Here is a 22,487-nt window from a genome sequence, read left to right as displayed (position 1 = left end):
GGCACGGCCTGTGCTCGGCCCGTGCCGGGCACGGAGCTCCTCGTGCTGAGCGGCGCGGTGCGGCCTGGGCGGTGTCCAGCAGCGTCAGGCGCTGCCTGCGGCGTGGGGAGCGCGGGGGGCGGCGCGGTCCGGCCGTGGGCTGCTTCCCTGCTCCGGCCAGACGCTCTCGTGTCGTTTCACTGGCTTCAGCCCTCCGAGCCGAGCTGTCGAATGATCATGAGTAGATCAGCAGGCATCCTTCGGGCTTTTGAGCAACGCGAGGTACCGGAATGGAAGACATTCCATCTGAACGTGGGAAAAACCACCTTTCCTTTTCTGGGAGGGTGGCAGAGCCTCTGCTGGAGCACGATGGTCAGAGAGGCTGTGGAGTGCTCTTCTCTGAAGATATTCAGACCCTCCCAGACTCCTTCAGAAAACAGGCTTCAGTGACAAAATTGTGTGCTATTGCAGGGAAGACTTGCTCCTGACTCACTTATTCCCCCACCTGCCATACTGTATGGGCAGCATTACTTTTGCAGATAGTTCCAAGAAGTGCCTTGGTCCAGCAGGTGTTCTTTGATGCCTTTATGACATGCACCACTTCATGGACGTGGATAAAGGCCAAGCTGCTCTGGGGACTTTCATGCCTCCCTATGTATTACACAGAGCGGAGCTAACTTGGCTTTCCTTGGAGTTAAACAATGCATGAAGTGCTGCTTTTTGCTTCTCTAATGACCTCCATGAGCAGAATTGCTTCCACAGTGGGCAGTTTCTGTTCAGAGCATCCCCAGCCTTGCTTTCACAATGCTCGGTGACTTGAAGAATCAAACTCCATTACCCACGTAAGGTTACGTAGCAGGTATGTTTATTACGGCATTGGGAAGCACTGGGGATATTTCCACCATAAGTGCTTCAAAGATTACATGATTCAGAGTCCATTATATTTCCACAGATAGTACATATTCATCAATTACACATGAGACAATTAACAGATACACGCCTATCTCAGGCAGTCATTTATGAGCTCTCCAGCCTTCTATTCTATGGTCTCTTCTACCATCTAGCATCCTTCTAGCATCATGATAGTCCAACTGATGGTTTTCTACTTCATCTAGTGATCTTCGCTTGACCTCTACGTGAACTTTCTTTATTGACACATGCTCAGTAGAATTACCAACATTATAACATCTACTTTCTCAGCACTCAGCCATTATTTCTGGACGTTTGCTCATCCTTGCATAGAGATAAGTTTGTTGGCCTGTCTTATAATGATCTATACTGGGGTGCAGAAGATAAGAATAGAGGGGAGTATCTTGACTCCTGCCTGTTGCATCCCAACCTAATCCCAAAGTGAGACAATTTGGCCTTGTGTGATCTGATCTGACTGGGCAGAGAAGTGCCATCCCCGCTTTGCATACGGAAAACTGAAGGTTAGCCTTGGTCTGAGGGCTTCACCTGTTGGGCATCATGTGGCATTGGTAGGACTGATGCTGCTGCTAACAAGGCACCAGCAAATACAGCTGGGAGATACTCCTTTCCTCTTTGATGTAGCTTTCTACTTTATCTGTGTTATTGCAGAGGTTTCCCTCTGCCCCGTGGGGACCAGAAATACGCAGAAATATACTGACCAGGTGCAGCTTGTTGTTAGTGTGTGTCACAGCTGGAGAGCTGTGTTCACTGCTCATTGTAGGACACTGCTGAGCCCATGCTAAGAGGCCTGGGAAGCTGTACACGAGGTATCTATACCTGCCCTTGTCTTTTAAACGTGCATTTGTAAGCCCAGAAAGCTGTTCAGAGCCTCAAGTTTTAAAACAGAGGTAGAATTGTGTAACAGAGTGCATCACTTGTTTAGGAAACTTCGTGTCTCTTTAAAATCATGAATGATGACTGTAAATTCACAGGCTAAAAGGTCAGATTCCCAACATTAAACAGACATTAGAGATTTTAAGACACGCATAGAAGAAAAAGGTAAACTCTTTTGAATATCTAATGACTATGAGATAAGCTAACAGCCTTTTCACCCTAACAGAACATGTGGCAAGAAACGTTTTAACAAGCACCCTTAACGTGCCTTTGTAAATAACAGAACTGTTTTAAAGGTATGCTGTGCTTTTTGAAAGCTAGTTTCAAACCAGTAATGTCTGTCACACTTTTAACAGCACACAGATTTAAATTAAGCTTGGACTTTAGCCTTTATAGAGATTACCACATTGCTTTTAAATACTTCAAAGGATGCTTTAGTCTTGGCACTTGTATGCTGAAGTGAAAATACATACAGTTCTGCCCAAGCTGATATGGTAGCAACAGCAAAAAAGCAGAAAAGAGAGATATTCTGTGCTGTAGTAACATGTCGACACTAGAGGGTGTTACTTAGAATTTTAGGATAAGTTTTGCTTTGGAAATCTGTTTATCTCTGTTTGGGGAAGGAAGGAAAAACATATCTGAATAAATAGCAGAACATGCAATGGGGAGAAATTCTACTGAAATTTGAAGAAATACTATGAAAATGTAATGGTGATAATGTTTTCCCTAGAGCCACTCACAATGGACACTTGTAATATAATCATCTCTGCTTCAGTAGAAACTACAAATATAGTTACCATATAAAACTGGCTGTGTTAAAGAGGATTAAAAATACGTGATATTTTCCACTGCTTGTACTTCAAATCAATTTTGACAGAGAAAACATTAACTGAAGGAATATGAAAATGAGTTCATTGCTCCTTCTGTGTGAGAGGGACAGGGAAAGCATCTGCAGAGCAAAGCCTGGAAGCAGTACCAGGTATGTACTTGGTATCTGGAAAAGAAAGTGGGCTTACACCCTGGGAACTGCCCTCACTGAGCCCAGTACTTTTCCTTGCAAACAAGACTCCCAGAAGACCACCTTCCAGGACAGACAAAGACTCTCCTTCTCTATTGATCTGTCCTAGATGAGAGGGTGTACAGCTCCCATGAGGTGAAATGTTAGGTTCAAGGGGTCTCCTCTTGTCCACAGCATTGGCTTCAGCTCCCGGACTCTGCTGACCTCCATTCAGCCAAGCATGACAGAGTCTCATCTATTGCTGCAAAAATCGTGTCTTTCAAAAACGCTGCCCATTTTCAGGCTATCTTAATGTTACTGAGCCACCTTGGCATAAAGCAGGAACAAATTTGGCGGATAAATTAACATGATTAACATAGCCACGTCACGCTGTGTTCTGCTGGGTGTCTTAAAATAGCAGTCCCATTGAACAGGAGCATTTGTATGTGTAACAGCTCCCTACAATCATGTGTTGCCATTGCCACGTACTAGAAAAGAAAGATGCAGCTGCAGTCATCTGGCAACGTCAGATGTTTCAGTAAGAGTTTCTACAAAGAGTACAAGCGGGAGGGTGGTCAGCTGGGATCACCTGGTTGGTGAAATTGCCTGGGCAGAAGACAGTAAATAAGCTTCCTTTTGAGTCAGAACAGTTAGAGGTACATTAAACATATGTATATATGGAATTCTTTTTGTATTGCAATACTTAATGTTTCTGTTGACAGAGCTTTCCGTGTGATGCTGTTAATCACCAAAGGTGACAAAGCTTGCTGGGAGCCAAGGAAGAATACAAGGGCAGCTGGCCTTTTAGCTTCCCTCCTCTGTGCCTTCTGCAGTTGCTTTTATCATCCTCCTGCTAAAGCTAGCGTGACCTAATGAAACCTTCAAGCCATCCAGCAAAGCAAAAAGGTTAGAAAAGTAAAAATAAGAATTAAAAAAGCTGGAGGCAGCAGATTGAGGGGTAAGCGACTGCCCAAGCACTCAGTGAAAAAGGGCTTGCCAGCATCAGGGTGAAGGGGACGGGACATAGAAAACATGGAGGGGCAAGCCCTGGAGGGAGCAAGGAGAGGAGTGTCAGCGTGTAACTCACAACCCAGAGTTAACACTTCCATTGCTGTGACTTCCAAGCATAAGCATCATTTCTATGAGAATGGAGAGTCCAAGCAGCAAAAAGAACTGCGGAGTTACGATAAGGTGGTACACTGCTTCATACTGCAGCAGCCATCCACTGTTTCTTTATCTGCTATATGGATTATTTCCACTGCTTGAATCAGTTCACAAACGGTTTTGTTTTTCCCTGCAATTCTTGTCGCTGATTAGTGACAGCTTATCTAGCTATATTTAAAACTGTTCAGCTCCTGCAGTCTGAAAGCTGGTGGCAAGCCTGCGGGTTCCTTTTTCTAGCTGTGCCAGCAAAGAGGTTCTTTTAGGTGAAACTTGGGCACGTTGACAGAGCACACATCGTCTCTCCTCATGAAGGAATTCAAGCTAAAGAGGACACTGGGTGTGACAGTGACAGAGAAATGGAGCCTGAATATCCTCAGAGCTGGTTCTGGTGCTTCAGTCTGGTCATGGATTGCTCGAGCAGCCCCTGTCCTCACGTGGGAGGTGGGACTGAGTTAAACATGTGCCCTCACGTCTCTTTTTCTTACTTTTCTTTGAAGAAAGAAGCCAGAACTATGAGATGAACAGGTCAGTCCGTGCGGCTGGTCCTGCCCCTCAGGTGGATGGATGGCTGTGTGTAAAACAGTGCCAAGAAATCCACTCTGTCAGGGCCAAAAGAAAGAGGGTATCCTGGTTGGGACAGCAATAGGGCTCCTCCAGCCTGCTAAGAGACCATACAGACAGGTCGTACAGGGTGACGGCAAGGGGGGAAGCTACAGGTATTCTGCATTCGGGGGCGTGACGTATCGTACTACAACTCCCAGCGTGCACCTCGGCCCTCCCGCTCGGGGCGCGCGGGGCTGTACCGGCGCGCGGCACGCTGGGACTTGTAGTCGGCAGCTGAGGGCGGGCGCTCCGCTGGGGCGGCTGCTGCCGGCCGGGCCTCGGGACGGCGTTGGGAGGTGGAGCGCCATGCTGGAATCCATCCGTGTTACCGGTGAGTAGCGCCGTGCCGCACAGCGCCTGGGATGAGGAGAGACGGCGCCGCTTTCCCCGCTCCCGCCCCGGGCACTCGGCGCCGCGTGTAGGAAACACTCAGGGCGGGTGATGCGAGGCGATATTTTCCCGCAGCTCTTTTCCGTGGTTCAATTCGGCCTGTCACAGAGAGCCCGGCACAGCCGTCAGCGATACTCCCCACAGACACGGCTCTGCTCCATCCGTGCGGGCACGTTGACGTACGGCGGGGGCCGCGCTGTCCAAAAAGCAGCGTTTCTCCACAGGAAAGGGGCTGTTTGGGGTGCTCAGCCTTCAGCCGCTCGCCCCTCATCCTGAGCGGGGATGTGGGCCACTCAGCCCTCTGTGGCCGCCTCCCGGCCTGCTGCCCTAGCGGGAGCCGGGCACTGCCGCCTGCCAGCGCCGCCTCTGCTCTTCGGTTGCGTGTTCGTAAACCTTAAAGGCATTTCTAACCGTGAAGAAATGCACTACCAGATTTTGGTCTGATTCTTACTCCACAAACAAGCCTGTAGCATCTGAGAGTCAGTGGAACTTCATAGAGTCATACATAACTCTCTCCATAGCCTGTTTGTTGCAGAATATTCTTTCTACAGCCCTCTGCAACCCTAAATCATTAAATCCAGAGATAATTAATTTCATACGGCTATTTGATCTACTCACATCACCCGAATACCTAAAATAAAGGCCTTTGTAACATTACTGGGCATTTGCAAGATGTATCAAAGGAAGAGTGTTACAGTGTAGTATAAGCTCAATGCTTCAAAAGGAAGCAATCAGTGTAACCTGGATTCTGAATGTTATAAAACATAACATTTTTTCTAATGGCCTCTGACAAGATTAGGCAGAGCCTGGTGAGATCCAAAGCTAGTGAGTGGGTAAGAAGTGTGCAACTTAAGCATTGAAAGTGTGTTCTTAGCACAGAATTATCATGAAGTATGTGGCTCCCATGTATGCACTGTTAGCAGGTTTGGGGTGCATCCCTTCTCCAGTACCACCATGATGCAGTAATAGCTGCACATTCAGGAATGAAGGTATGCAGGAATAAAATTATCCATAGTGACAATTATCATGGCTGTAGTATATTATACGGTTTGTATGTTTGTGCCTGCTGTACAGACTAAGCCCAGTATTGAATGCTCCAGCAGGTATCTTGAAAACAGTGGGTTTTGAGATGGGGCTGGACCTGGTTTTACTTGTGTGAGCAGGGTGGAAGAACACAGCCTGTCCAGACAGGGTTGAACTGGCTCGCTCTGTTGCTCTGCGCTGCTAACCCACCTCATGGGGCAGCAAAAACCAAACTCAGCTGATCAGGCCTTGAGAACCTCAGCCTTTTCCTTATCCTCAGTGGTCACATTCCCCACCACATCCAGTAAAGGATGGAGATTCTCCTTAGCCCTCCTTTTGCTGTTAATATATTTATAGAACATTTTTTGTTGTCTTTTTACTATAGTGGCCAAGTTGAGTTCAAGCAGGGCTTTTGCCTTTCTAATTTTCTTCCTGCATATCTCAGCAACTTCTTTGTACTCTCCCCAAGCTGCCCGTCCCTTCTTCCACTCAAGGGAGACTCTCTGTCTCCCAGAGCCTCATAAGAAGTTCCCTATTCATCCACACCAGCATTCTTCCCCTCTGGCCCATCTTGCAGCACAGACAGACAGATGGATCCTCTAAGACTTCCTCCCTGAGGAGCAACCAGCCTCCCTGGACCCCTTTACCCTCCTGAACAGACTCCCAAAGGATTCTCCCCAGCACTGCCCTATGTAGTTCATAGTTCACCCTCTGGAAGCCCAAGGTTGTGATTATGCTGATCCCACTTCTGACTTCACTGAAGATCAGACCTCTACCATTTACTGTTCACTCTGCCTATGAAATACCAAATTCACAGAACACTTATATAAAAGTGACCAATATATACAAGATGTAAATAAGTTACCATAAAAATATTAGTTTCTACTTAATTCTTATCTGAGAATTAAGATTGGCTCCTGGTAAATAAGATAAAAATAAATCTATATAATAAATACAAAATTCATATAAATTAAGTATACAACATATATAAGCTGCAAATGAAATTAACATAGAAGTTACACAGAGTAAATGAAAAGCCAGAGAATATCTAAGAAAAGACTCACCAACACTAAGGCCTGCGGTTGAAGTGGATACTCACCAGTGTTGAAATTCACCACAAAAACTCCACACAGGAACAATCTCCAGAAAGAGATACTACCTTAGTGGTGGTCAGCCCTTAAGTGGGATCCAGGAGAGGTGGAGTCAAGCTCCACCCCTTTCTGGGAGCACAGCTGAATTACCTTCACCTGTGCTCCTGCAGCTGACTCGTCACTTGCCTCAGATGGTTTAATCAGAGGTTCAGGCTGTGATCAACAGTTTCCCTTACAATAACATTTTATAAAATATATATCAATGCATATAAATTTATATAAAATGCATATAGTTCATAGTGCACATTTCTACCTCTATCTTCTGGTGGGGTAAGGTCTTAGGCTGATGTTCCTCATCATCTCTTCACACATGCAGGACCTCTGTCTTTTTGCTTCTCAGAGTGTCTTTGAGCAGGAGAACTGAGGGATATAAGTTCACATTGCCCTGACAGCTTCAGAAGTATGAAATACTTGGAAATACATGGAGCTTACACTGAGAGGAAAACCTAATATTCCTGTGAAAATAAAGCTAGAATTACTAAGCTACTATTTATTTATTTTCCTTGGAGGCATTTAATGATCTCTTGCTAATATTCCATTCAGAGTATAATTACTGTCTGTAAAGCAATTACAGCTCTGCTATGTTTAACTATGGACTGAAGCTCAAATCCCTTCTGGGGACCTTTAATCAGGCTCTGGCCATATCTCATTCTGTGAATTCTCTTATTTTAGATGCAGAAGTAAGAAGTGTTTCTTAGTGGCAGGATATATTTGTGCATTGACTTTCAGCTCACCCAGTGCTCCGCGATGAACTGTGCTGGGGGAAGGCTGGAATCAGTGAACAGGTCACTTCAGTCTAATGAGCCAGCACAAATGTTAAATACAGTCTTAATTCTCAGTGCCTTTTGCATGCTGCTGCTCTGCATCGGGGACTCCCCTCCTGTGTAGCCTGTATCGGGGGTCAGAGCAGGAGCAGAGAGCTCCCTCACTAAAGGAGCCATATATGCCTCTGTATTGCTTTGCAGTGTTGCTTCTATGCAAAAGCTTAAAGCAAAAGTTTGCTGAGAGCACACATTCACAGAGCCATGCACAGAATCTCACTTTAAACTCGTCAGTGGTTTGGTGCAGACAGGTCACACTCAGGCAAGATGTGTGTTTGTACATGGAGAGGTAAGCACAGAGCACTTGTTTGACTAGACGTCACAAATCCATACAGAGCTGTGTAAAGGCCATGTACTCCCTCACAAACTTCCTCTAGAAGTCAAGTTGAACACGATGTGACTGTAGTTAAGACAAGTTGTGCATCTCATTTATGTAGTTGAGTCTTTTAAGATGTGAAACAGTCAAATTTGTTTTCAGCTCCTTTTTTTTCCCCTCATGAATGCAGAAAAACTTCACTGGCCTAAGCAAGAACTTTCTAAGAAATCAATCCTGATACCAGAAGAACATAAACTGAATGTCAACAACGAAAAGAGCCTCCAGCATCCATCTCCTGGGGTCCTTAAGGACATTTTCACAACAGGAACCAGTAGCTACAACGTCCTTCTGCAGAGCAAGGAAGAGAAAAAGCACAATGCTCAGAAGCAGTCACCCGCTCACCACAAGAAACACAGGAAAGCCACAAAGTGCTCCAGCACCTTGCAAAGCAACGAGCACCGCAAAATCAAGGACCCGCTGCCCTTGCTCAGCAGTGGATGGTGCTGCTCAGACCAGCAGCCCTCTGTCCTCATCACCAGCCCCGTGTCTAATGGTGTAAAGCCTGCAAACAGCATCTCAGCTGCAGGGAATGGCACAGGACTGACCCCTCGACCCAGAAGTAGAGCTAAGAGGCATTGTAATCAGCCAAAGCCAAAGCAATCCCAGTCATCGAAAAGCCACGGGAAAGAGGGAGATGATTCTGGCCGAAAACTCTGTTTGCTAACTGCAATCAAGCCTTCCAACGTGGAGAAAGAGAAAATGAAGTTCTTTAAGTCAGATTTTACATACAATCCTCAGTTTGAATATGCAAACCCTGCTTTGCCAAACGTTTTAGCTAAGCATAGCCAAGCATCTGACAGATTTCTTAAGCAGGTACGGTTGCATTTTGTTCCTCCCTTCCCTTCCCTTCCCTTCCCTTCCCTTCCCTTCCCTTCCCTTCCCATCTAATACATAAAGGTGTTTGCCTTTGTAGCAGGTGAAGGGTGCTTGTCTTTGCATTTCTCCTGTATTGTTTGAAACGTGCATCAGTGATGAGTACATACCATAATACAGCTGTCTTTTTGGCTGAAAAATGAAAGCCTGCCTAATATTTAAAAGATGTAATGGGCAGAAGGTGCTATTTCTCATAAATTATGTTCCATGTAAACCCAGTTAAGGCAAAAAAAAAACTTTTTAGTCAGTGAAGCAGAGTGTAGGCCAGAAATAATACCAAGCATAAGGAAGCTTTAATAAACAGAGGGGGGAAAAGCAAAGAAACTCTGCCACTCCTCTTGGGTGACACAATGACTGGGAGATGGATGTTATTTGATGTCATGGTTATTGAATATATTGAATATGTTGATTTTCCTTGTTTTAATTGCTTTTGAAAGGGTATTTGCATTACATTAAGCTAAATCATGCAGCAGATCAGTGCAGTGTCCTTGATCCTGGCTGAAGTTCCAGTCCAGAGATAGATAAAAGAAACCCATGGATAACGACATTAATAACATTAATCATTGAAGTAAATTAACTCTGATGTACGAAACCGCACTGTTATGAAAATTCCCCCTTTTACATAATGAGTTATTCCTCAGTTTTTGAAATTCTTTTATCGTCAGGTTTTTAGCAAAAAAAGCATTTCTTGGGCGTTTCGGCTCCTAAAGATACTGAACAAAATCCTGCCCTTCATTCAAATACCTAAAAAACCCCATTTGAGCGCAGTTCAAAGCCCAGCAGGTGGCGCTCTTCTGTCACTTACAGCTCCTTTCTGCTTTTATACAATCTGTGGGACTGCTTGATGTAACACTGCAGAAACAGTTCTGGAAAATGAATCCCACTGCTTGCTCTGTTTGAACTAAAGAAAGACAAAGAACAGAAAGGACTTGCAAGCCATTAACAGTTCTGCAATGGGGAAACACAGGCCTGTGAGCACCCACATCTGTCCTCAGGCCTTTAGTCAAATCAAAGAAAATCTTCGATGTCGGGCATAGCCCATCTCTTTTAATAATTGATTTTGCACGGTCATGCAGTAAAAATTTTTTTGATTATGAATACATTTGAAAGCAGTAATTCTAACATCTCTCTTTCCAAACTTTGCTCTGCTTTTTTGTTTCTCTCTTCCTTCTTCATCAGCTCTTCTTCACAGTAAAGTCCTTTTGTGCATCACACCAGATGTGCTCCCAGGGAGGAGAACTTGAGAAATATAAAGTGATACGCAGACTTGTAGCTTTTCACTTTGATTGACACCTGTAATGTGTTTCAGGATCAGTGTAGCAACTTTGTGCTATATCAGTGCCATCAAATTATCTTATTTACTCTCCTGGCTCAAGCACCTTGTCCTTCATTGTTCATTTTCTTTTAAGCCAACACTTAAGCCATGTGTTTTTGCACACATGCCGTAGGTGGCAATACTTAGCTAGAAGTAATTACCCTCCCAGACTGTCGCAGGGCACATGACTTAAGAGTTGGAGTTTGCTGAACCAAAATCAGCAGAGAAGATGCAACTTGAAGTAATCTGCCTGTGAATGCTTATGTTTCTTGAGCCGTACATAAAGGCAGGAAAGCTGTCATTTAAAATAAGTCATTTTGTTGAGTGAGTAATCCCTCCTGTAAAAGAGCTATACATCCTTTTCCCTTTTAGTCATAAGAAAATAGCAGTTTTGAGTTAATAAATAACTATGCCACATTCTGTTTGCACTACACACATACACGTTAGTCATTAGAATTAACTTGCAATGAAGTGGAGCTGGAAGGCTAAGCGACAAGACATTCAACATGGTAACCCCTTGCAGTGTCCAGGTCAGGTCATAGATGAGGTGTGTTGAACTCCCAAGAATGCATCACTGGCCCTAAGGAGCACTTAACTGTGAAATGTCATTCTCTGCTACTAACTAAATATGCTCCCAAAATAAGATTTATAGATTAAGTGTATGATTAACATGCAACACAAGGCTGATGATGTCATCTAAGTAGCACAGTTCTTAGGGTACTACACAGGCTTCCCTCTTCTACATAGTGGATGAGGGCTTCTGGTGCTATTGCTGTAGGGGCAGAAATTTGTTTCAGGATGCAGTGTGTATGAGTATTTCATTAGGAATATTTCTGGGAGGTTTTTCTTCTCACTTCACACACAAACAAGCTGTGCAGGGGTATAAGCAGTGGTGCCTGCAAGTGTTTGTCTGTCTTACAAATCTCAGCTGAGCCTGGGGAGCTGTCTCTTTTGTCACTGGGCCTGTTTTCTAACTTGGTTGCCTCAAACTGTACATGACTGTGTCTTATCAGTACATAAAACTACAATAGTTCTTGAGTGATTAAGTTATATTGCTATATATGGATGATTCAGAATGCTGTTTGGCTATAAATAATTTTAAGAAGCCGACACTACCAAAACCTAAACCTGATAATTACACAGAGTTTTGCGTTGTTCTCATTAGTTCTTCATTACTTTCATGATCATCATCAGAGTTGTGCAAATTATACTTGTAGTTGTAAATTATGTTTCTTTTAGCTGTGATGAAAGTTCCGTGAGACACTTTAGATAGTAGTGATAAGAACAGGGCTAATTTCTCCTGATAATTGACCCAGTACAGTCAAATAGTACTTCTTTTCTTTTGGTCCTCTCCATGTTGCTTGAGAATTTTATTTGTCTCTGAACAGCGCTGAGATCAGTGCCTTGCTTTTCCTTACTGGACTAAAGGCCAGAAAATAAGCTCACTGTTGTGTGCTGGAAGGGTCAAGAGCTGACAACCTGTTCTGTATTTTCCCAGCAGGTTCTTGCAACACTTGACTTTGAGTCATCTCAGAGGCAGGCGTAGAAACCCACACGAGGGGCTCTGTGTTGTACTCAGAGCCTGGGATGCTAAAAAGTCCCAAACCTTTTCCTCACCACTTGAAGTCCCCCTAGGATTCAGCACCAGGGAGTCTCCTTGTATGGAGAGCCAAGCAGAAGGTCTCATTCATGTTCAGTGTTCTTGTTGCTATTTATTGTGGCTAGGTGGTTTTAGAAAGTACTTTGCACACCAAGGTATGTCCAAACCAACATATAAAAAGCTGCATCTCGAAGCTCTCATCCATTAGTACTCCAGTACTGGTCAGTACTCCAGATCTGTCCTCTTTTCAAGAGGTATGGAAAGTGGGCTGTATCACAGCAACAAGGGATGTGATTATCCTCCTCTGTTCTGCCCTCGTGTGGCTCTACTGAGTATTTCATCCAGGTCTGAGGCCCACAGTGCAAGGCAGAAATGGAACTAAGACAGTCTTGCCTGTGGCCTTCTGAAAGCTAGGCTCAGTGGATGGACCCAATTTCCATTCTATATACAACTGTGCAAAATACATTTGAATGCAGAAAGATCTACCTCATCTGCCTGGGGAATTGCAGTTCCCTGGCGTTGGCCTCATGGGAGAGCTTTGACTCAGGCCTGTACTATAACTCAGACTGATGCAGCTCTATTACACCTTGCATCTTCATCTCTCCGTCATTTTTATAAGTGCTATTGAACACAGCAGGGTATTATTATTACTATGAAGCTGACATAGTTGTGACAGGTTTGATACATCTTGTATAAGACAGCTTGCCATGTGGGTTGAAGTTCATGTTCCTGTTGCTGCTAGTCTCCAGAAATATTATTTACTTTATGCCCCTGTATTTATACAAGATATAGTGTATGAAGAAGTTATTGGGAAGTAAAGTCCCACTTACATCATAGGTTTCCAGTACAGGTATGTAGGCCACAGGGGCCAGCTGCCAAAATGGGCTGGGTTCTGGGAGCAATCCAAAAGCCACAAGGCCTGGAGGTGGCACACAGTTTCCTCTGGCAGGACTTTGTTTTGGTGTGCTGTGTCAGGCCATGACCATCCCAAATCCACCACAGGTGAGCCTAGAGCATGACAGCTCCGTGTTCTTGACAAGGCCTGAGCTTTGGTTGGAGGTAGCACAGTGGCTGGGGAGCTGAGCATATGGAATGGCCTTGGCTCTGTACAATACTGTTTAGTAATAACTACAAACATCAGTGTGCTATCAGTATTGTTTTTCTCCTAGACTCAAAACACAGCATCATACCAAGCACTCTGAAGTAAACAATTCCATCACAGTTGAAACTAAGACACTTTCGCATTCATTCTGGTAATTCATCTTTCATCAAAGAGATACAGGACTATAAAAACACACCATAACTAGCATCTATGGCTTTTGTGACAGTTACTCAGAGTTGCTTAGTTTCAACTTGAAAAATATTAGATTATATATATATGTGTGTAAATATATATAGAGATTCTTAGTAGCTGTGAGAATCCTCTTTTTGCAGACAGTAATCCAATATGATGATGCCGGAACTACATAGCTGGAAACAAGCATGTTATCAGTTTGGTGCATGCATACAACTCTATAGTGTAAAAAGAGATTTAGTCTGCAAGATTCCCACCATCATTATTAGTGGCATTTTCGTAGTAAGGACATTCATTCTTTGAAGTAATATCAGTAATGTTCTCTCTCTGGTACTCCCGAGAGCTTCCTATCTATGAAAAAAAGCAGTTCCCTGTGGCTGAGCTACTGCTGAGTATTCTCAGCCATGTTTCCTTTTAAGGATGTGAAATAATGTATTGGGAAGTAGATTACTGAGAATGAGCATTCCACAGCCCACCAGTAACATCTTCAACATGCAGAGTTCAGATCATTTCATAGGCATCGTGCTTTGCTTCTTGCCCACAGTGGAGACCTTATTGCTCTCTAGAATTCCCTGAAGGGAAAGTGTGGCAACGTGGGGGTCAGCCTCTTCTCCTGTGTAACTACTGACAGGATGAGAGGGGATGGCCTCAAGTTGCACCAGGGGAGGTTCAGATTGGATAGTAGGAAAAATTTCTTCTTCAAAAGAGTGGTGAGGCACTGGAACGGGCTGCCCAGGGAGGTGGTGCAGTCAGGCAAGAAACACTTAGATATTGCACTAAGAAACATGGTTTAGCAGGGAAGTACTGGTGGTAGGTGGATGGTTTTACGTGTACACAGATTGAAGATGAGTGAATCAGAATCGTTTTTCAATACTTTGGTATTAATGGGTGTCTGAATGTGATTGAACTAGGTTTATTGACTTGGTTTAGAGACTCCCAGTGAGTTAAAAGTTAGAAGAAAAATAAAAAAGAGAGAGACAGAGAAAGAAAAAGCAGATGTGCCAGTCTGACACTGGGGTCTTGCTGTGTTCACATTTGCTGTGCTTTTGTATTTTGTAGTCCATTAACATCATGGAGCGGACACTGCAGAAATATGGAAGCTATGAAAAGTTTGAACAGGCCACCGGTGGCAGCTTGCTGACCAAAAGCCGCATCTGGAATCATGTTAGGAAATACATGGTGAAGGAAGGCTGTCTTGGTGAGGTAAGGCATACAGCAGATCGCAAAAGGGGCATTTATTTAAGTATTAGGCATTTCACATTGCACATGGAGGGACCTGACAGTTTGTGTGGGAGGCCTTTACTCCTTAATTAACAGAAAATTCATTACATCATATTTTTCTCATGGTTGTGTTCGATTTTTGAACAATTGAAATGATTCAAAGTCCTTGTGAATACTTCAGCCACCCCTTCGAGCCAGCTTCCTGGTTCATATATGCTTATTATTAAAACCAGCTCTTCTGGGATTACCCGAGAGCGACACCCTTCCTTCCCTCCTTTTACAGCTACTTGTAGAGAAGCACATTTCCATTTATTGGTTAGTTCTGTCATCCATTCTCCTGTATCAGATTATTTACACCAAAGGTGGTAGGGTTAAGAAGAGGCCAAGAAAAATAATCAGCATCCCGAGAGACTGTTTTATAAGAATTTGAACAAATGAAAGTGACATGAGTGAATAAAAACGTCTGGAAGAGGATTCCTTGGTTTAAGTGGTGTTTTTTTCCTGACTCTTAGCATTTTAGGGTCCTGTGCAAACAAACTTATTTCCTATCCTTGAGATTTTAAATGCTGAATTGCTTGGAAGAGTAAGATGAAAATGAGCGTAGGAAAAGAGAACCACTCCAAACGAAATCACCAGCTGACAGCCCCAGGCTTAGATGAGGTCATAGGCAGTGAACCAGAGAAGGCTGGAGTGGGAGATAAATAGTAAAAAGAATGGGAAAAAAATATTTAATGGGAAATAAGGTTTAATTACTAAACATAATAATTCTGAGAGACACTGCTAAACTCATCATACATTTTGGGAGACTGTAATTTGACACTGATACCAGACTTTACCTGTGTTTCTAACAGTGAGGTTACAGAACTACAGTTTAGAGCAAGCAGAAAAAAACCCTTACAGTTTAGGTCTTTGTTGTGCTTTTACTTCCCCTTGTGTCCATATCTGTTTTGCTCTGTCTTTGTGGAAGCAGAGTCCTTATCCCTCATCAAATATCCTATGTCCTCTTAATGAAACCTTCTGCAAAAGTATGGCTATTACATCTAGTTAGTATTGTCCAAAATACTATGAAAATACTCTATTTGGCTGAAGAAGCATTAATAAAGTTTAGTAGTACCAGTACTTCAAGTGCTGTAGCACTAACCTGCCTTTCCTGAATCTTAAATAAGAGTTTTATTGGACTGGTTGCTGTTGAACCTGAAGCTGAATGATGGGGTTTTATTGCATAGGGAAGTCAAAACTGGTAGTCTTGTGTTAATGACTTTAATTCCTGGGTCCTTTTTTGTTAACATTTTTCAGTTCTCAGTAATTCCAAGATAATGGCAAACTTTTTGAAAACAGAATTTTCTCTGGTTTACTCTCCATTTGGTTACCCTCCCAAACTGGTCAGTGTTACCACATTCAGTTTTGCAGTCTTTTACCTGCCTGTGTTAATCCTCAAAGTCCCACTCAGTGTGGAGGTTTTATCAGAGTGTGGGTGATGGATATCTCAGCTGTCACAAGTGTCTCTTAGAGGTAGCAAGGAAAAGCTGTGAAAGGCAAGGGCCTCTCTAAAATATACTGGAAGGGCCACAGGAAAGCACAGAGTGGTAACAGGAACGAGAAGAGAGCTCTTTGATACCTGGCCTCTCTCATCTTCAGATTGTGGTCCATCTCACGGAGGACCTGCTTTCTCGAGCCTCAATGACAGTGGTGAATGGCCGCCCCACTCTCACTATCAATATCTCCACTGCGAGAGAGCACTGGCTGGAAGGGATGCTGAGACATGAAATTGGTATGAGCCTACCATCAGTTCTTCAGACAAAGGGGAGTACTTGCATGCATTCTTACTTACCTTGCAGTGTTGGACCAGGCACCGTACATATACAGAAGAAGGGAACAACATCCCTGTCTAAAGGTCCTGTGCTGTAGGTGTGCCAAAGGGAAGGAGAAACTTATTTTATCACTGCAAAGTGCACTGCAGGGAAGGTAACCCACTTGAGGGTCCTTTGGTTGCATGTATATGTCAGGGACATGTTGTTCGTGAGACCAACCTAGAGCCAGTCTTGGTTTAAAAAATGGAAACAAAAATAGTGCAATTGTTCCAGTTTAGAACCAGCCATTTCACCTGACAGGTCTCCTTCTGATACAATGCACTGCTTGTAAATGTGAGCATACTTTAGTTCCTAGCAGGATTGCACTGATTTTGCATTACACAAGGCTGGCCAAGCCCTCTGGAAAACTTCTACGAACTGTTCTACTTAAATACATTAAAACTAGATAAGCCTGGGTAGTGTCTGAGTTTCAGCTGAAGAATAAGCCCTGTAATTGCCCTGGAGCATCATTTCTCATGTTGAAATGGAACAGCAGTCTCTTACAAGACTGCGGTAGGGTCCTTAATCAGTTTCAGAGGCAATTTTTCTGCTCCCTGAGCATTTCCTTCATTCGATTCTCCTCCTTTCTGTTCACCACGAAGCCCAGGCCATGCTGGAGGCAACCAGCATGTAGGGCACTTTGGAAAATTCCTTTTTCTTGGATTTTGGAACTCGAGTTCTGCTGATGTTTACGTACCTTAAGCATTTTCAGGAGTTCCATGCTGTGATCAGCAGGTGAATATTTGCACTGTTTATCTACCTCTGGCAAAACTCACTGTTGCAGACTGTGCTAAATTTGACACTCTCACCCAAGCTCAGTCCTACTAGTTCAGAGTTCTGAAACTGTCCTCAGCTTTAACGTTTTCCTATTTTTTAAATCTTTAGATGTTAATTCTAAGTCTCACATTCCTTTCTGTTCAGGGACTCATTATTTTCGGGGCTTTAACAACAATAGCCAGCCTTGGTGCAACTGGAATGGACGTAGAAAACATGGGTTGAAACCAATCAACCCTACAGAAGAAGGGCTGGCAAGCATTCACAGCGTCCTCTTCCGCAAAGACCCTTTCCTTTGGAGGGCTGCCCTGCTCTACTACACCGTCTATCAGGCCAGCCAGATGTCCTTCAGCCAGCTGTTCCAGGACGTGGGGAGATTTGTCCAGGACCCCAATACCAGGTGGGATTACTGTGTACGCGCCAAGAGAGGGTGGACTGATACATCACAGCCAGGTGGGTTCTCTGTTTATCTCTGTATTTTTGTGCTTCAGGGAGGTTTCAGAATGTGCACAGAGCTCCTTAAGCAAAGTAAAACTACAAAAGTAGGCATCTGTACTTTCTGAAATGAGACTGCAGGATTTCTGCTATTGAAAAGAAGGCTGGAAAAGCACTCTGATTCAGTAAAGGATTTTTTGTTGAGTGTAAAATGTGAAACCGAAGAAGCTCAAACTCAGTTTGATTTCCTTGCTTGCTTATTACAAAACTGTTGCTGCAGATGTTCTTGAAGACTGCCTGGGTTTAGCCTTCTAGCTATTCTGTAGAAGGTTTTCAAACTCTGGGATAAAAAGTTCTATTTACCGTGGTTTCTGAGAGAAATATGCCCTCAGCAAACCCTGAGAGAATGCAATTTACTTTGGTTCTTTTCAGGCTGCTTCAATAAGGATCAGGTGTACTTAGACGGCATCCTCCGAATCCTGAGATATAGGGAGTCCATTGATTTCCACCTTCTGACAGCACTTGGAAAGGTGAGTGGACTCACCTTTAACCACAGGATACAGTTTTGCCATTTGAGTAAGCTTGTTTGCAAGGATTTATGAGTCCTTGTGCTTTGTTTTACTTTGATAGAAATCTCTGTTCCATACAGTGCCTGGTACACGCAGTGCAGGTTAAAAATATTATGAAGTCCTAAGAATTCCTACCAGTTTTTCTTCATTCCTTGTCCATCAGATTAAGATTTTACAGTCATGTTTCTCAGACTGTGCTTTCCTCCTTTTATAGGGTACTGCCTGTCTTGCCTTGAGCAAGCAGGCCAGCTGCTAGATAAGGTGGTGGTCCCAGTAGGAATGTAGCATCCCACAGATGCTAAGGCCATCCCCTTCCTCCACTAAGGGAAAGATAACAGCATGTTTTTCATCTCAGATTCTTTTTCACTGTTTTTCATAAGGTTGAGTCTGTCTTTCCCAGAATACATGATATTTCTGCATTCAGAGAACGTTTTCTCTCCATTGGCATTGCTTGTTTTATCTGAAAACAACACACAAAACCATTCTAACTGCAGAAACAGTTGCTTACTGAACCAGTTCCTTGGATGGATAAGATTCCACAGTTCTTAAAACAGAGTTCATGCTCACATAAAGGAGCATTCAAGTTAATGTTAGTATGCTTGCATTTAGAGCTGCTATACCAACATTTCTGCCTGCTCGGCAATCCCTGGTTGATAAAGGGCACATTACAATAGAGGCTTTTGGTCCACAATTAAGTGTTGCCTGTTGTGCCAAAAAGATCATATTAGTGAGCAGAGCTATGGAAGTAACTGAACCAAGTTAGAAAACTGAAGAAAAAAAAAACCAACCTGCACTGTGTCTAATAAGTAAGTCTGCAGCTTTATTCTCTGAAACTTCCCACTTCTCTGCTGCTGAGGACTCCACTGTCTATGTCACATGTTCAGTTCTTTTCAACCCCCCTTTGTGGCCCTTCTCTGGACTCACTCAAATATCTCCGTATACTCTCAGGATAAACAAGTTGTATTTTCCTCTGGGTCAGGTTTAGCAATCTGGATTACGCTCTCTTATCTCTCCAGAGTACACTTCCATGTCCCTTACATGTTGGTGGATCATCCGTGCTGGCCTTAACCTTTTCTGAACAGGGACCACCACCTGCTAAGCAGGCAGGCTGTTTCCAGTGAGCCCTGACAGCACAGTGCTCAGCTCCTTGGAAGGAGTGTGGGAGTCAAAAGGTTTGGGCCACCTGGCACAAACCTGCTGGGAGGAAACAGGATGTGCCAGTTAGAACGTACAGCCAGGCTTGTGTTTTTGCCAGCACATATGCTTCTGTCTGTAGGGTGCTTCGGCACATGCAGCTCAGAGACAAAGCAACAACCACATATATTTCATCACGAGGTATCTGCCCAAGGAGATTTGTTCTGTGTTTGCAGGACAGTCTGTGTAATTATTGCATAGCCAAAGCACTCATCTTTTTCTGGCCCATCACTCACAGCACCTGAGCTACTGTGGCCTCAAGACTTGAGGTTCTAGCGTGCATCATCAGATGCTGGTGAAAAACCTCAGCTGTCATTACAAAAGAAGAGTAGCAGGCCCTTAGAAGATGGAAAATGTTTCAGATTGTCACTCCTCTACCCAGAAGGCTTCAATACCGATGGGTGTGACTAATCACCTACAAAGGGTAACCTACAGCCTCAGCAGAGAAGTAGTGGGGCTGTAATGCAGAACTAACCCATGTCCTTCCTTGCAGATCTCATACGAAGATGTAGACCGCCTGAAAGGGTTGGCTGTGATTGAGAACATGAGGGTACCACACTTTCTGCAAGACCATGCCCGGTATATGGAGCACTTGGAAAAGATTATGGAGGTCAATGAGCTGACTGATGAGGAGCTCCAGGAACTCATAGACTAAGAATATCAGCCAGTCTGTGCAGCTGAGGATATAGAACTGGACTTCTGAGAGCTTACAAAAATGGACTTAGCAGGGGTGGAGCAAGAGGAAAAGGCAGCCAGAGTATGTGGAATTCAGAAAAAGTCCCTTTGTGTTCCTTTTGCATTGTGATTGTATACTGATGCTTTCTTAAAGAGTTTGGGCATATTTCAGTCTTGTTTAGGAATCCCTTTGCAGTGACCTGTCCAGCCACCTGCTCTGTTTTGCAGGCTAAGCAACAACAGCGAGTTTAATCACAATAATCGCAGTGCACAGAGCGGGTCTTTGTGCAATAGCTCTGCACTACCATTAAGAAGTTGCTTGTTTGTTTTTTCTTTACTAGGAGATTCAGCTTTAAAGAAAAAAAGGAAGACAGGTATTGCTGTTTCGATGACTGCAAACAGGTAGCAAAATGATCTTTTATTGTTCCCCCAGATGGCTGCTGTTCCACATCTCTGCCTGTACAGTACATGTTTAGGAAGTTGAGTCCTGGAAGGGTGTCCCTCCTTTGAGGACAAGTGCATCATGGCTAGTAAGTTCTATAGGGCAGCATTTTGGAAGAAAGCCTGGGCAGAACCATGATTTTATGACTTTTTTTTAATCAATAAATTCAGGAACGCGGGGACATAAGTCAGCACAGCGGGCAGCGCTCACTTCTTGTCTGGGTCACCTGAGCCTACAGAGCATCAAGTCACTTTTTGAGCAGAAACAGGCCTCGGTGCTACAGTGAAGTTGTGCTCATTGCAGGAATGAGATGAGGAAGGGGAGAAAAGCAGACTCACAAGTGCCGTGTTCCTGTGTGCCTACAGGTCTGCTGCACCTTCAAGCAAACTTACCTCTGTTTTATCTGCCGGTGCTATATTCAGAAACAGGTAGAGAAAGTGTGTTACTGTAAGGCACTGCTAGCCATGTGATAAATAGCTTTGATGACACAGGAGGGCTTACTGCATGAACTACATCTTATGAACTCAGAGTATTAGGGATTGTTGAGGCCAGTTGAGTTTTGCACCTGTAAGTACTTTGAGAACCGGTTTGGTTTTAGTAGACAGCATTTTATCAGCGCTCCTCTGAGCTCCTGGGAAGCAGCTGAGATGCAGGAGGCCGTGCAGGAAGAAGGGCTCCCAGGGGGCTTCTGCCAGTTCTTCCCCTTGTGACGTGACCCACAGATAACAGGCCCGGCACTGGATACGGCAAGTAAGTGGAGACAAGTTTTCCTCCACACGGGCTCAGAGATCCGAAGTTTTTTGAATGATCCCATAAAACCAGCTGCCTTTTAGGCAGCATTGCGGGTGCGCTCACAGCAGCTGGCTGACCGCTTCAGAAAATATAATGTGTTTAACAAGCATAAATGTACTAAATTTGGTTATTTTCAAGGCAGGGACCAATAACCCCTCACTGTAGCCTTAATTTTATATTGTTAGTCTTGTTCGCTATCATCTGGAAGCCTTTCAGCCTCCATGTGCAGAAATAGAAACCTTTTTTTCTCCTCTTCTTTTTACAAGTTTGACCACTGGTAGCTTTGCCTGCCCAGCTTTGTCGAAGAACCAAACCCAGCAGATGTAGCGCTGCAGCAGCCCCATGGGAACAATCTGCTGTTCTGCACCCATGCTCTCCAGATACTGGCTCCGTTGCCAGAAGCCGTAATAAAGTAATGCATGGCAGGGGGCGAGTCAAAGATCACAGCCAAAAAAGGCAGCTTCAGAGCAAATCAAGTGAGCTGCAGAGAACCGGGTTCACTTTGCTGATCCAGGGGAATGTGAGGGCTGCTCCCTCCTGAAAGGGACAGCTTTGCACAGTTATTCTCATAACTAACTGTAGAGAATTGCAGTTCTACATCAGGTGTCCCAGTAGTTGTGTGTTACAAAGTAAGGGTATTACTGTCACAGGTCCTTGAAGGCAGGAGGCAGTGCCAGCCTTTTTGCAGTGCTGCAGCACACCCTGCTCACAGCTTTTCCTACAGCAGCCCCTGGGCTCCGTCACTGCACCACGAGATGTTACTGCAGCCCAAGATGCTTCCCTCCAGGACCTGTGTCCTGTCTTTGCCAGAGCAGTAGGTATCACTGGACTTCTGTTCTTTGTTATCATAGAAGTATTTTTGCTTAGAGCAAGGTTAGAGTCTGGAAGTGGTCTATATAAAGATGTTACCACAACAGCAGACAAGAAACTTGTCTGCTTCTGTTTTTCAGCGTTGTATTTGTCCTTCCTCCTTTGTAAAAGCGTTCCAAACTTTGAAGTGTAACTTTTGTAGGTTTTCCTGATTATTTTTTCCTGGTTACTAAATCATGGTACAGAAGTTCTGTAATAAAGTTTTTGGACAGCAGTGCATGTGAGCTCATGTCACTGCAGAGTTTCGTGATATCAGTGACACAATGACAGCCCCTC

The 22,487-nt window shown here is 44.1% G+C and overlaps 1 protein-coding gene across 1 annotated transcript; it reads left to right on the top strand.

The window, feature by feature from the left end:
* Nucleotides 1-4,764: 4,764 nt before the first annotated feature.
* On the top strand, nt 4,765-22,435 carry KIAA0895 (KIAA0895 ortholog). The gene is made up of 7 exons (XM_015850125.2): nt 4,765-4,877; nt 8,438-9,120; nt 14,449-14,592; nt 16,249-16,381; nt 17,382-17,687; nt 18,102-18,199; nt 19,926-22,435. Exons 1-7 carry the CDS (start codon nt 4,853-4,855, stop codon nt 20,085-20,087), a joined length of 1,551 nt encoding a protein of 516 aa, XP_015705611.2. The 5' UTR covers nt 4,765-4,852; the 3' UTR covers nt 20,088-22,435.
* The last annotated feature ends 52 nt before the right edge of the window (nt 22,436-22,487 follow it).

Source organism: Coturnix japonica (assembly GCF_001577835.2).
Source record: "Coturnix japonica isolate 7356 chromosome 2 unlocalized genomic scaffold, Coturnix japonica 2.1 chr2random453, whole genome shotgun sequence".
In the NCBI taxonomy this organism is placed as follows: Eukaryota; Metazoa; Chordata; class Aves; order Galliformes; family Phasianidae; genus Coturnix; species Coturnix japonica.
The sequence above is the reverse complement of the archived record's forward strand: the minus strand, read 5'-3'. Positions and strand labels throughout refer to the sequence as shown.

Bases quoted from the DNA above. Each gene is read 5' to 3' on its own strand.
- KIAA0895 (XM_015850125.2), top strand. From the start codon at position 4,853: ATGCTGGAATCCATCCGTGTTACCG. The intron at 17,688-18,101 runs GTGGGTTCTCTG...GGTTCTTTTCAG, and splicing joins GACTGATACATCACAGCCAG to GCTGCTTCAATAAGGATCAG. The intron at 18,200-19,925 runs GTGAGTGGACTC...CCTTCCTTGCAG, and splicing joins TTCTGACAGCACTTGGAAAG to ATCTCATACGAAGATGTAGA.